This window comes from Echeneis naucrates, chromosome 10 (genome assembly GCF_900963305.1).
Source record: "Echeneis naucrates chromosome 10, fEcheNa1.1, whole genome shotgun sequence".
In the NCBI taxonomy this organism is placed as follows: Eukaryota; Metazoa; Chordata; class Actinopteri; order Carangiformes; family Echeneidae; genus Echeneis; species Echeneis naucrates.
The window spans coordinates 8,197,750-8,213,413 of NC_042520.1; the positions used below are offsets into that span (position 1 = coordinate 8,197,750).

Below are 15,664 nucleotides of genomic sequence, written 5' to 3' on the forward strand. Positions count from 1 at the left end.
ATGAACTGTGCAGAAGGATTTTTGGTTCAAAAGCCAGGCCAGCATTTCAAGACAAAAGAAATGTCTTTTTAATTGTTTAACTTTCTAGGCAAATTCTAATTGAGCTTCATGCAAAATGTGTTTGTGCTGTTAACAAGTCGATGTCACATTGGGCAGGAAATAGTGAGGCTTCACCTTTTCACAGTGCTGAAAAGGCTTGTTGTGATTATCTGGGTATGCACATGCAAATGTCAGTGTGCCGTGCAGAAGGGCCCCCTCTGGAGCACTCACCACCTGGAATCAACAAATGTGGCAGCTCTGAACTATCATTAGTGTGGCGCTGCACGTAATCAATCGAAAGACCAATTAGAAAAGGAGTTTTATAAAAAGGCTTTTTTAATTTCAGGAATATTGAATTCATGTCCTCGACATGTGTTCAACATGTGGGTTGTAAAAAAAAATTTGTTCCTGTTTCTGGTAAAATATTTCAGGCACGTGAAGGAACCATAAAAATGCTGATTGTTTAGACGACAGCAAACTCAACACTCGCACTAAGTCTTGTTGCCTTGGAAACAATGGACCTGCTGGGAAAGCCGAGAGTAAATGATTCTGTAAGACATGGGGATGGTGTTGGAGGAGAAACAACCAGTCTACAGGGGCTGAAGCATGAAGAAGTGTCTTTGTTTGTGTGAGCATACATAATATATACACTTGTGCTGGAATAAAGGGTCTTTGGTGTTAAAGGACATCAGTTAGTGCAGCTAGTCTGTCTTTTCTTCCTCTCTGTTCTCAAAGTTGTGTTGTCATCACTGTGGAAAGTGTCTTGCAAGAGCATTAAAAATAAACATCACATCTTTCTTTTACCTGTGAGTTTAGCTTTGCATCGCAACAATCGGGGGGAGAGGTTTCTGCGCAAAAAACAAACATTCAGCGTGCTAAAAAGTGGAAGACGGGGCCCAGGAGGGGACACTCAGCAGGTGCCACCACATCCTTTTATTTTCTGTCCACTCTCTGCTGAGTAATGGTCCATCCCATCCAGTTACCCCTGACTACACACACCTCATCCAATGTGTCACTGTAATGCCGTGGTCGTGAAAATGCTGAACAAACTTGCATTTTCCACCCCAACCCATTGCTCATGATAGATAGATATTAAATGTACAGTTGAAGGCCATTTGTCAAGCACTCAACCCTGCTGCAGGTGCTGACATTTTCACCAAGATTTCCCCAAACCAGTCTGAAGAGAAATGCACTTCAGAATATTTATGGTTAAGATGTTGAAGTTTTTATTTTAACACCAGGCTTATATTTTAGCAGGACATATGTGTATAAATACCGCCTACAATGAATAACATCAAACTATTATATTCATAACAAAAGCTGTTGTTCATGTGTCAAACTCACAGACATTCATCTCCAAACTCAATAGTTTTTCTCGTACCTGCGGGGAATTTTAGCATCCTTCAGTTCATTGTTTGCATAAACACTGCACATATTGAAGGCTGTAGATAAAATGTGCCTTTAATTAATTTATATATGAATTATCTTAAATCTTAGCCTTAGATGAATTATGACGCCTCATGTTGATGTGCTCTAATCAATGAAAACCAACTGAGTGGAGAGTTTCTTCACAGACTTTTCAAAAGCTCACAAGGGCACACATCATTTAGAAAATATTTTTCTGAGGGTAATATCAGCCACAACCTTTAATCTCTGTGTCAGATAATTAAAGAGCTGTGAATAGATTTTGCTTTGACCTGCCAATTCCCTATTAGCACCTAATATGGAAAGAACTAAGCATTAAAATTTTAGCATCTTCCAACACATAGAAAATTATTCTAATAGGTTAAAATCTCATTTGAATCCAATTAAGCCTTTGCTATTTGATTCAAGTGCTATAAAGCTTAGCACTCAAGTGTAACAGGCATAATGAGGTGAAGCCTCCATTTTAGCATGTTAGAGATGTGCAAGGAATTATAAACAAGGAGGAAGGTGTTTCAAGCATGAAAACACAGACATGGAGTTGCAATCATGGGATCTCCCGAATGCACAGCGATAGCAATCTTGCTTTGGTTGCCATGGCGATAGTGATCATGAAATCCTGAATCCTGCATCATACCGACCGTGTTTTCTTGTGCAGATGCTCCAAAAATTCAGAGAGAGCCTATATATTCTGTCTTACATTTGTATTTCTATCCATTAAGGTCGCATGCAATTCTTCTGCTGTCATCAAGGATGATGTTACTAGTTTAATAAGGGGCAAAATGTGCGCTTACTGGCTTTTTAAAACCCTTTTCCAGGCAACTACTGTACTCTGCACAACCAGGCCGAATAATATGACTTCATAACATGCTCCCCTAAGGCTAGTTCTTATTCCCATCATCAAATAGAGCAGTACAACAATACATTTCATGTGTTAACAAAGAGATGGAATGGTACGCTAGACATTATTTGTTTTCCTCTCAGACTAAAGAAAATAAAAAATGTGCTCCAGGCTGCAAACCCACCCAAAGAAATCAATTTGCAGGTTTGAGGTAACCTGAGACATATTGAATTCCTTTACAGAATAATTTCTTCAGGTAACACAGACACACTCTCAAAGAAAGCACACGTCGAGTTTTCCAACCTCAAATGAAAAATTAAACACCAAGTGGAGCCTGAAAAAAGACAACAATGATTCTCCTCTTTCCGAGTCAGTATAAAGTACTGTAGTCCAAAATTGAGCATATTAAAACTTTAAGGTCCAAGTTTTCAGTAATCAAAAGCTGTATTTATCTAATGTACAGGCTTGAGTGCTCAAGCTGCAGAATGCTTGATTTGGTTTATGAAAGCTCTGAGCGGGCATCTCCACATTACAGTTTATATCTGTATGAAAAGGTCAGCCCTTCCCAGATGCAATATGTGAACCATGTAAGATGAGTTTTAACTTGGAAAAAAGGCTTACTCATCCACACTTTACATGTGGCAAGAAGCTGCCATTCTACTACATGGAAAAAGAAGTAGCAGTCATAAATAACCTGCAGTTGTGGCAGACTTCATAAGCAGAAAGAAAAACTCCAAACAAAGGTCAGTCTGTCGGGGACTTGCGCTGCAAAAACTGGTGAAATAAAACACAATGAGTGGCAGCAACAGAGGGCTAAAACCTGCTCTTAGCTATTAAGCAGTTCAGTAAACAGTCTTGCACATGGTTGCTGTGTTGACATCTTTTTCTGGTTTCCCTGTAAATGCAGCTATGACTGAGCTGCTGCTAAACCCAACAGACAGTTACTGTATGTTTTTATACTTCAAATTATAAATGTGTATGTATAATGTTTACCATTTAGTTTAATCTGTTAACATTCTAACATTTAGCGACTAAAGTTGCTGTAATTAGCTGTAAAACAAATTAGTGATGGCAAATAGTTTGAACCGGGTATTGAATAAAGTCAATTTCTGACGTACTAGTCACAGTGGCTGAAATGTCTGAACAAAAATTCACAGGAGTCCATTCAACTGACTGAGATAGTTAGTCCAAAACCAGAATTTTCACCTTCATGGTGGCATGAGAGAAACTGTCAGGGATCATTATGCTCTTTATACTTGTACAAAGAAAGAGCAAGACACTTCAGTCTACACGAAAGTGGTGGGACTCTGGGACAAAAAATCAATTCCTGCTCAATCAATGTAACAACAGAAACTAAAACAACTCAATATGGAACTAAATGATTCAGTTGTCACCTGCATGGTTCACATTAATCTGCTGCATTAGAGGAAGAAGAGATCCAGTTCTAACCTGGACAGGAAGCTCCAGTTGGAAAAACCTATATGGGGTCTTGTGCAACCTTGAACAAAATTATATCTGAAGTGTCCTTTATCCGTCTGCAGACACAGACATGATAAATGCCACAGAATGAGACGGAAACAGATGCCAAGTAGACAGCCTCAAAATATCCTTGAGTAAGTGTCCTGCATACTGATCCAAACAAATCATTGATTTCATCAGAAATGTACTGCTTCTGTTTGGATGCTATTGATTTTGTAAAGCACTTTGTGTGCCAGCTATAGCACACAATACAGTGCTTTATCTAATTATTGTGGAGAATGTGCATCATCAGTGGTAGGATTAGTCATGGCAGGTCCATTCTGCTTTTCTCACAGCAGCCAGAGAGAAGATCCGTCTTTGTGTACTCCCTGACTTTTTACAGACTAAGGACTGGATCATGTATTGATTACACTATTAAAATTTATTTTCTCAAAATACACTGTGCCATCTGCGGGGACTCTCTAACTCTCTCTGGGATAGCTGCTTCTGAAATCATTAGTAATAATATTTCACATGTAAACACTAAAGAGGCTTTATTATTCTACACCGTCTCCACATTGGCAATAGAGTAAAATAATAATCAGGCACATAATTTCAAAGACAGAAATGTGCCATATCTTTAATGTGCTATCTGGGAATGGGATAAAAAAGATACTGGAGGTTCTCATATCCCTTACAAAAATCACAATGTGTTAGTATGAAACTGGAAAAATCGGCAGGTTTTCTTTCAATTAGACCTTTTAGCTTCGAGGCAGTGAATGATGTTTTTGTTGAATCAGTTATTATAAATGTTTATTGATTAAAAAGAAAAAAACAACAGCTTGCCCCAATACTGTGCCTAACGAACATTCGCCAGCTGTCTGGAGCTGAGAGAAGCAAAAAACTAAAGTGATGAGAATTTCTACATTTCAAAGTAAATTAGTTCCCTGCTCATACATCAGCTCTCTACTTTGCACAAAATGTCTTAGTCTGTTGCAATCCCCAAACATGTAGTGAGCTTCACAAAGAATCGAGTAATCTGCACAGAACCAGGTGTATGGAACCTGCAGTATTTCACCTGTGTTTCCCCAAAATTTCTTCCAACATAGCTGTGAAGGCCTGTGGATTCAAGGTGCACTATGTAAGACTAACAGGACTCACATTTAAGATGTGCACAAGAAATAAGTGACCTTCTAATTGCATTTAAAACAATATGAATGAACTATTGCAATTTAGCAAATCTAATTAAAGATATGCAGTTTTGAATAATCCCATTACCTAATGGTCCATTCATACTAGTTACAATGTAATTAGAAAATATTGTACATTAAAAACATGACTAACATTGAATTGAATGTAACTATATGGGAAGCTGATGTTTCTGTGCAGGTTTGAATCCATCCATTACCCGCCATCTATTCTCTCTCTCTTTGCTATTAACTCATAAATGTCCACTTTTGGAAATATAATAATATACTAGAAAACTGAAAATCTAATAAATTATTAAAAAGTATGGCAATTCTGGCATGTCAATGTAGAAATCTTAAAAGCAGTTCTGACTTGTCAAAATCTGTCTTGAATTATTCATCCCTCTAATCAGGTAGTAATTTCACACAGAGTTTCTGACGTGTCACATTGTAATTCTGGCTAAAAGTGCATTAGCTAGTGTCTAAAATGTAATTAGAGATGGTAAAGTGAAACCTCATGCATGCTTAGCCAGTGTGCCATACACCCTCAGGCAGGATTAAACCTGCTGAGGATAAAAAAACAAATACGATAAACTGAAGAACCAGGACATGAGAATCTTAAATGAATCTTTAACTCGTTAGCAAAATGCTTGCACAAGTTATTTTAATTTAAAAGAAAACTTGAATGGAACAAAAAAATGACATGAAACATATTGTCAGTATAGTAATTTACAGGTCATAGGCTTGCCTCTAAAGGCTATTACAGAAATCCATTTCAAAGCCACTCAGTACAACAAGCATCTAATTAAAGTCGCAACATCAGCACATGTCGGCTACCTCCCCTGTGACAGTCGCATAAACAATTTAAGCAGCTAATTACACGACAATAAATGATTTTCCTCTGAGCGTTTATGAGCCACATTGCATTAGCTGGTGTATTTATTGAAGCACAATTTTTTGATGAAATTTGCTACCTGTCCTTACAGATCAATGCAAAAAGGTAATTCTTGGGCAACACAATAACATGGCCTTCCCTTCCATTTTATCGCCTTATACTTAATAACAATCTTGCCAACATAAGTCAGCCATGACACTCTCTTCAATTACGTGACACCGGTGAGGGAAGACACATGATAGATTGGTGCCAAAGCTCTAGGAGCAATATAAGATGGACAGAAAGCACATGCTACATATCTGTCAAAAATATCAATTAACTTCTGTACAGACAAAGACACACTACTCTCTTTTGTAGTGTTGTTAAAAAACAAACCAAAAAAACAAGGGTCTTTATCATGACTGTGGCTGTGATCCCCCCCGCCCTTTTTTTTTTTTTTTTCAAAAAGAAAAAACTGTGTATTCAAGAGAGCTGGATTGGTCCATCCATCACCAGGGGGTCGAGCCAAATTGAAATCTGACATTTAGAGCCTCGACACCATTGCTCACTAGCACTGATACAAACCAAAGCAAAATGACAAATTGTTTGTATCAGGCCTGTCCCTGGGTGAAGCCTATGATAATGTATAGGGTGGAAATAGGCACCCTTGACATTTTATTGAAAGGTCATGTTTTGACTTCATTAATGCTTCTTTTTTTACATCCAGCAGTGGGGGTGAGGATTATTTTCATAATCTAGGTTTGTAGTGAACGTTTCCTTGTTGACTTTCATTTCTCAGCGAGTCATGCACAGCAAAGACAGACTGTCAGGAGCAACATCACAGTCCAATTTCGGTTTTGTAAAGTTTCAACCATTTTGTGCTTCTGCACAAACATTCAAAGAGCTGATATGATTAACAAACAAACAGTCTGTAAGTCTCTGCTTAAATACCAACAAAAGAGTGAAATATTACGATTAAAAACTCATCACTCTCTCTGCATGTGTGACAAGGAGAAACGTTGAAGACTAATTTGCCTCTGTTGCATGGTTTCCATTTACACCTATATTAAGAAATCTATCAATAATTCATTTAATGTCTGTACCAGACAAATTAGTTTCTTGAGTCTGCAGCTAATAAACAGCTTGAAGCAGCGCCGATGTGTACATAGCCCTACGTTATTGCTGATCGTGTGTGTTGCATTTTTGATTAGCCAGCTTCCTCTGGGAACGGTGGGGTAAATTGGACCGTTTTCTTCACATTCTAAGGAAAGTGTGTGCAAAAGGATATCCATAGTGTTTACCCACGGTGCCTGCCAGGTTTTTCACTTAAACTTCACAAACTACACAAAAACCTGGCTTTGTTTTGCACACAGCATGATGAGTAACTGCAGGGACTGTCCTGAGACCACAAGAAATGATATTTGGATGGGAGGGTGCTGTGGAGTGGGAGTGAAAGGTGGATTTGACCTGCTCTGCACTCTGTTCTGGTTGCTAGGCTGGTACAGTCTGTCAGTCACATGGTAGACATGTCTGTATATTTCCCTTTAAATGGGACCATATTTTTTATGGTCCCATTTTATGCTGTAGCAAGGAAGACTTAAAGCTAGAAATTGACACTGTGAACTCAGAAGGAACATTTTTACTGAAGTAATAAAACTATTGAGAAGTAGGGCCATTTACCCATAAACTTCAATTTAATCAGACTTCTTTTTACAACTAGTGCAGGTGTCTCCTGGTGTTCATTTGATAAAACGCAGATTTAAGAAACTTCTCCTTCGGTCTCCAGACCAAAGTCTGTATCAATTTTCAATAGGCTACTGTCTGTGGCAGACTACTCCTAAAAAGGCTGACTAATCAAACAGAAGAGGCAACTAAACACAAGGTACTAAAATCTTCTAATAGCTTTGTGAAATCGTGTCAGCTGACTTCTCAGAGAGACGTGATTGGACGGCCACAGACGCATTCTAACCCGATTGGTCCATTTTGGTGTCGATCAAAGTGGGCGGTCCGGCCGCACTTCAAACAGGGAAACAGACTATCACATAATTTGAGTCGCTGATTATTATCACGGCTTGCAGGAAAGGTGTCGAGCAGAAATGTGCTGCCTGCTGTTTGTGCTCGGCCTCGTCCTTTCAGCAGCTCCCGCCTCTGAAGCTTTAGATAATGGCTTGGCCCTCAAACCAACGATGGGCTGGCTGCACTGGGAGAGATTCATGTGCAACATCGACTGCGACAAAGATCCCGACAACTGCATCAGGTAAGACATCAGGTCTGAGTTTAACCACCACATCAGCCTCCCAGCTCATCCGTGTCCTGAACTGACTTCGTCCCGGTTAATCAGTTTACGTTCTCCGAGTTCCTACCGTGCACCGGAAGTGACGTTTCCTACGGGGGCCTGTTGGGGTCAGAAATGAGGTGATGACGAAAACAGAAAATGCTCAGATAATCAGACTGCAGGAAGAAAGAAAAAAGGAAAGAAACAGCAATCAAGACTTTATGATCTTGCTCTGTTTAATTATGGCTTCATAATTTTGACGTCCATTTTTTTACTTATTAGATTAATTGATAAAATAAGAATAAGTGATCCTGTTGATGGGCAAGATGATGAGGAACTGATTTCATTTGCCTTTGCTTGATTTGAGGCATTGGGAGATATTTCAGCCAATGTTTGTAATATTGTTTGATAAGAAGGAGCATTAAGTATGACGAAATCTTGAAACAGTTGAACAAATATGTGAGGTAGAGCTGTAATTTACAGGGACATAGAAATAGAAACAGCAGTATGAGATAAGGTTTTAAAGAAGAGATGAGAACTACAGATAAAGACATTTACATTGGGCTAAAATTAGTTTACTTACGACATAAGACAAGTAAATGCACCACAAATGATTTTGTAATGCCTGACAAACGGTCCATTATCCAAAGAGTTTTTAATTGCTTTATATGAAATGATCAATTGATTAATCAGACATTTGACACGTGCTTTTGGTCTTCATTTTTCATTGGTAAATTCAAAGGCTGTTTTTGTTTGTTTTGTTATGGGTTTTTGTTTTTTTTAATCGAAGCAGCTTTGCAGACCAACAACCTGGTCTGTAAAGCATTTAGAGCTGGGTGAGCTTATTGGTTCAATTATTATCATCTCCTGTTACTCAAAAGTGATTAACAGGAAAACTGGTATTCACTGTTACAGGAGCTCCTCCAGCATGGACATATTTGTGTCTGCCATATTGTGTCGAACATGGCGGTGAACACTGGCATCTAACTGATATTATCGGTCCTGCCTGTCTCCTCCTGTTGCCCTGGCAGTGAGCGTCTGTACATGCAGATGGCAGATGTGATGGTGAAAGAGGGCTGGAAAGAGGCTGGTTACGAGTACGTCTGCATCGATGACTGCTGGCCCTCCCATCAGCGAGATGCCCAGGGCCGCCTCCTGGCAGACCCCAAAAGATTCCCAGGAGGCATCAAGAAATTGGCCGACTATGTGAGTAGCAGGTATAAAAGAGGCTTAAAGAATGAATGTGAATACAGTATTAATACCATGAGGATTTCATCGACATAAGAGAGAGGGGTCAGAGAAACTTCAACAGAGGGAAATTCAATTTAATTGAAGTCATTTACTGGCTGTAAGGACTAAATGAGAGCATGTGCTAGAATATAATTTATAGTTTCCAGTCTTTGCACACATTATGAGTAGTATGCAAAGTTGAACACAAACTATGTCATATTTACCACATTTTGCTACAGATGTATTTCCATGGGCTGCAATTTGACAGTCAGTGGTGCAAGGTGTCTTCCAAAAAAGTTTGGAATATTTTTGACAAATAAAAACTTTGGGAAGACCTGGTTTAATAACTCAAAAAGTAAAAGTGATTACACTGTCAGATTATGTATTCATGATGCATCCATCCAAGCTGAACTGCAATTATTTACATATTGAAGAGGAGGGACCAGATGTAGAACCCAGGTCTCAGATTTCATACTGATAGAAATTCAGCACCTGGAGCTAGGAAGATACCTATAGGCATTAAATTGTCTCTAGGAGGAGTGTGTTGGTACCAATAGGGCAGGCTGATTCTTACACAGGCAGCTAAAAAGTTAGATCCACCAATTAAACTATGTACTTTTATTTCAACTCACGAAGTCAAAACTGTGTCCTTACAGAAGGATCAGGTTTTTAGTTATGTAACATCGCCACCTGCTGGTATATGCCTGAAACCTGCTTTTAGAATTTGTAAATAAAATAAAAGTCAATTTCAGTAAATTTATTCTCTTTAAAGGTTCATTCTATGGGACTGAAGTTGGGTATCTATGCAGATGTTGGGAAAAATACCTGTGCTGGATACCCAGGCAGTCTGGGTTACTATGAGACAGATGCTCAGACTTTTGCTGACTGGAATGTGGATCTGCTTAAATTTGATGGCTGCTACATGGATCAGACCAGGCTGGGAGAAGGTGAGCTCTTAATCAGTTCCTAGATAAATTGTGGTATAAGACATAAGTTGAGAGTAGTTCCAGTTTGTCTTGTCACTGCAAAGACTTCTTAACGTCTTTGAATTTTGTTTGCAGTGATGGTCATACTGCAGGAATTATTTTTTAATTATTCTTAATGTCTGATGGAGAAAAATATGATGACTTGAAGGGCCTAAAATTTTTGCACATTGTCGTTCTCTAACTTCAAGGGAATATACAAGGTTTAATGTAACTGCTTTATTATTTATTCTGCTTAAGGCTACTCAAACATGGCAAAAGCGCTCAACAAAACTGGAAGACCGATTCTGTATTCCTGTGAGTGGCCTTTATATGAGTGGCCTGTCCGGAAGGTGAGAGACAACTTTAAATTTTAACATTATCATTCCATGCTTTATTTATCGAAACTCTGCTCACATACCCAAAAGGAATATTGATTGGTCAGCATGATGACACTATATGCCACCTTGCATGACATAAAAGCATTTCTTTTCCTCCAGCCAAACTACACAGCTATTCGTGAGACTTGTAACCACTGGCGCAACTTCAATGACGTGTACGACTCATGGAGTTCTGTCAAGTCCATCTTGGAGTGGACCGCTGATCATCAGGACATAATCATTCCCTCGGCTGGACCTGGGGGCTGGAATGACCCCGATATGGTACTGTGCTCTTAAACACGACCATCGTCGACCTCAAGCTAAGCACATAATCACAAGGTGGTATATGATCACTTTAACATTCCAGATTGAGTCACTTATCACTAGATTTTGAAGACACATAAAAATTATAATCATCAGTAATATGAAGCTTCAGCTGCTGCCAGAGAACAGTATTACTCTACACCCTTTCCAATTTTTTGACTTTGTGACCAACATGCCTCTGGTTGTAGCTTCAGTGACCACAGTCAATTTATTTAATGCCATAACTATTCCTTTTAAATTCTCATCCGTGGTCCACAGAGGGTTTATCACATGGCCTCTCTGTGTTTTCCATTTATACAGAACTTCCTTTCTAAAGATTGACTCAAGTTACATTAAAGTACAAATATCAGAGGTGTTGGCATGGAACAAGACAACATTTTCAAATAATGTTCTACTTGTTCTCTATTCACTCACAAAAGGTGAAATTTTTTTGTTTGTATATTTATAATACCTTTTAATTTCTCTAGCTGGTCATTGGGAACTTTGGCCTCAGTCACGATCAGCAGGAATCTCAGATGGCATTATGGGCCATCATGGCAGCCCCTCTGCTCATGTCTAATGATCTGAGGAACATTTGTCCACGTTCCAAGAAGCTGTTACAGAACAAACGCATCATTGACATCAGCCAGGATCCCCTGGGCAGACAGGGATACCGAACTGGCAAGGTGAGTGAGAGATGATCCAAAGCATGTGCTCCTCCTGGAATGACAACTATCAGTCTTTACAGCTCAGTTAGTTTCATCCTGCCTTGGTCTTAGTCACAAAACTAAGACTTCATGGTAAAGAATTTACGAAGAAATTGGTAAAAACAATTCAAGGTATAGAATGAGACTAAATTGAAAAATTACATCTTGTTCAACAGGTGGACAACTTTGAAGTGTGGGAGAGGCCCCTGTCTAAAAACCGACGGGCTATCGCAATTCTGAACGTGCAGGAGATCGGCGGCCCTCGGGGGTTTGTCATCAGAGCAGCTACTGGCTGGAATATCTGTAACCCTCAGTGTAACGTTACACAGATCCTGCCTCAGTACAGGGAGATGGGTGTTCAGACTGCACACAGCAAAATGGTTGTATCCGTCAACCCTTCAGGCACCGCTCTACTCACTGTCACTCCCATCAGCAGCAACTCATAGAGGATGCACGAGCTGTTCTGGCAGGACGCATCTGTCAAGCACTATCATACCATTTCTAGTCCTCAGGTGTTTAGGCACTCTGCCTGCTGATACTCTATTGAGTCAAAAATTATTTGATATAAAAAAAAACAAGTTCAGATTCCTTTGTACAGTTGAGTCGAGTTAAAATGGGAACATTAGATGATGTCCAAGGTGCACTGAATACTTCAGTCACTGGTTGTTTGTGCACTCTATGTCCACTTTCCTCACTAGGCGGCTAATAAATGAGGGCTGGATGACAATCACTTTCTTTCAGCTTCAGTAGATTGTGATCACAACTTTTTGCATTTCTCTTTCATTGGAAAAGACCAAATATTGTTGGGTGTTTGATTTGAATATCTGGAGTGCTGTAATACTTGATGCATGTTGTGTTGTTCCATTTTTTAATCATTGCATTACAGGTCTTACAGTTCAGGTATTACACTTAAGACTATTGTGATTTCAAGAAGACTAACTGATTAATCTATAAGCTTAACAACCTTTTAGAGATGAAATTATGAGAAAAGGCTTAAGTGTCTAAATTTAACATGTATGGTGAAAAAGTAAAGGAATAACTTAACTCCTGAGTTTGTTTTTGTACATTTATTGAAAATAGTGACAACTTCATCCAGAAGATGGGACCACAGTTTAGAACTGGATGACCTGGCCCTGTGAAAGAACAGAGGAGAACCTTTGTTAAAGTTTAAGTGTTGCGTAGTCAGCAACATAATAAGGCGTCTATACTAAAGATTTCACTTTCAAATATGCTGACCCGCTGACTAACATACATATGCTGATTTGGGGGATTATAAACTCGACAAAGTGAAGACAATGACCAACTGAATACTAAAAATGCTGATCAATACAAGAGCCCAGCAAACTAATGCCAAAATACATTACTGTGGACCAAACCGATCCATTGCACAACCACTTTTTTGGACTCATTTATTGATTTTCTTTTATTATTTTTTTTAATTCAGTATTCATACAACTATTACTTATGATTACCGTAGACACCTTTTGTCATGCTGCATCTATAGCATTAGGTTTGAGGCCCACTCCAGCTTGATCATTTAACAGCTTATTTTTCTTTTTTCTGGTAGAGTTTAGTTAATACAAAAATACAAAAAACGAGTGCATTCCCTAATTGTCACACTGCTTAAAACTCAACAAAAATTTAAATAGATTCCTCAACATTCCATGTAACCAAAATTCACATAATGGCACATATGTACCCCCTAAAAGCCATTTCTACCAGTAACACTGCCAACCCTCTACCCATTTACTTATTCTTTCATATTGTTCATTTGAAATCAAAAAGTTTTAGGGAAAGTTTTCTAATCATTAATTCTGTGTAAATGAAATAGTGTTATTGCTATATCAAGCAAAAATAAACCTGGACAATCCGATGTCAAAAGATAACAGGCTTTCAAGTTGATTTGCAAGATAGATTTTACTGTCAATGACCTACAGCAGGATAATTCTCTCTGGATAGTTTCACCATCCACAATACTAATTACTCAACTGTTTGCTCTATTTGAGCCAATTACAGATCCACAATTAAATTTAGACCTAAAACAAAAACAAACACTTGCCTTTCTCTTCTTGTCACCACCCAACTCGAAGTGCTTGCATCTCTTGATGGCCAGCATTCTCTTGGATCTGCAGTTGGGCTCCACACACTCAAGCCTCAACACAATTTTCTTTGTAGTCTTAGCCTGTGGAGAACATTCATTATGATAAACAAATTCTGCTGAAAATTTCCATACATTTAACCATATTAAGGATTTTTAACCTTTGGCTTCAAATCACTGTCGTCTGAATCTAAGTCTTAATTTGATCAAAATCCTAAAGCTGAAGATACTAAATATGCTGCTGATATATATTCACACACCCACCAATCTATTAATCTTTCATGTTTCACCCTAAATTTCATTTGAGATTATATGCAATCTTATTCTGATAAACCAAGTTTTGTGAATAAGCCTTCTTACCATTCAACAGTTTGTATAATTATGAATTTCTTATCAGTGTCCAGAAAGGGGACAATGACCACCCGTGTACTAACATGCAAACCAACACAAAGTTCCTGCAATTCAACCCTAAAATACACAGCTTCTCCAAGCTCCATCAGCATGGATTCATATCAACCCATTTCCAGTTTCATTGCTCCTTCATTTATAAAAACACCAAGTATCACTTTTCCACAGACTCAATGTTTTACTTGCCTTTTTGCGGAAGATTGGCTTCGTCTGACCTCCGTACCCGCTCTGCTTTCTGTCATATCTCCTCTTACCTGCAACACATGTAAAGCTGAGCTCCATGTCCTGCTATGAAAGCAGTGTGAGCAGACAAGGATCGGCCTTACCCTGAGCATAGAGGGAGTCCTTCCCCTTCTTGTACTGGGTAACTTTGTGGGGTTGGTGCTTCTTGCACTTCTTGCAGTAAGTCCTGCGGGTCTTCGGGACGTTCACCTGAAGATGGAGAGGGAAAGTGAGCACATGCAGCGAAGCTGAAAACAGACCGATCTAACGTGTGATAAATCATGTTTGTATTTGTTTATTACAGATATACTGTTGATGGAAACTAACGTGAGGCTGGATGACACATTATATATATATACACATATATGAAATCCTGTTGAAGCGGCTGCTTCACTGCGTTTAGCGTGAACGTCGCAGCTAACGTTAGCTAGCATGCTAACGCCGATGCTATTTTGGGTGAAATATTTCGCAAGTTGACGTTTAAATGTTTGACACTAAAATAAAATAAAATAAAATAACAAAAAAGCTATCTGCCATCACTGCTGCTGATGTAATTGCTGACTTTCGGCCATAGACAGGCCGGTTCCTGTGGAGCCTCGGCCACGGACATTTTAGGGCCCATCAAACTGCGGAAAGTGAACATTTTTCGGATAATAATGGCGCCGCCGTGTGCATCAACACATCCACCACATATCTGAGACGGCTGGGTGTAAAAATGTGCTTTGAATTGCCGAGATTGAGTGTGATTGAATAAAGTGTGTCGGTGAAGTAGTTTCATACCATGGCTGCGACCCGATGCAGAGGAAAAGAGGGAGGCAGAGGCCGGAAGCTGTCCTTAAAGCCGAAGGAGCTGAGCTGAGAGCCGGCTGTAGTCCTGATGACTGCCCCCTACCGGCCGGAGACAGCAGCAGGACAGACAGACAGACACAGACACACACACACACCAAGTAAGATATCAAACTAATTTATATAAAAAAAAATCAAGGTAGGTTAAACTACACATTTTATTTTTGAAAATTCAAATCAGCAGACTTTCTAATATCTGCAAAAAGAAGAAAGAAGTTTGAGGAGTTGTTTTCATCTCTTGCCATGCAATTGGGAAATTTGCAGTGAATTAAATAATACATCCTTCTCGCTAATTAAAGTGTGAGAGAGTAAGTGCATCGATGTGATAGAGCGTTAATGTTTAGCCTGTTTCCACTTATCACTAAAACTGTCCAGAGAGCCAATATGAAAATGAGCAGGAAGAAAAAGGGGA

General features: G+C 39.0%; 2 protein-coding genes across 2 annotated transcripts; one reads left to right on the plus strand and one right to left on the minus strand.

Annotated features, from left to right (window-relative positions):
* Positions 1-7,820: 7,820 nt before the first annotated feature.
* gla (galactosidase, alpha) lies at positions 7,821-12,769 on the plus strand. The gene is made up of 7 exons (XM_029512845.1): positions 7,821-8,078; positions 9,128-9,302; positions 10,099-10,273; positions 10,550-10,641; positions 10,789-10,950; positions 11,460-11,657; positions 11,855-12,769. Exons 1-7 carry the CDS (start codon positions 7,918-7,920, stop codon positions 12,122-12,124), a joined length of 1,233 nt encoding a protein of 410 aa, XP_029368705.1. The 5' UTR covers positions 7,821-7,917; the 3' UTR covers positions 12,125-12,769.
* rpl36a (ribosomal protein L36A) lies at positions 12,731-15,239 on the minus strand. The gene is made up of 5 exons (XM_029512846.1): positions 15,187-15,239; positions 14,511-14,616; positions 14,371-14,438; positions 13,738-13,860; positions 12,731-12,811 (listed from the first exon to the last, which is right to left on the minus strand). Exons 1-5 carry the CDS (start codon positions 15,187-15,189, stop codon positions 12,791-12,793), a joined length of 321 nt encoding a protein of 106 aa, XP_029368706.1. The 5' UTR covers positions 15,190-15,239; the 3' UTR covers positions 12,731-12,790.
* Positions 15,240-15,664: the final 425 nt, after the last annotated feature.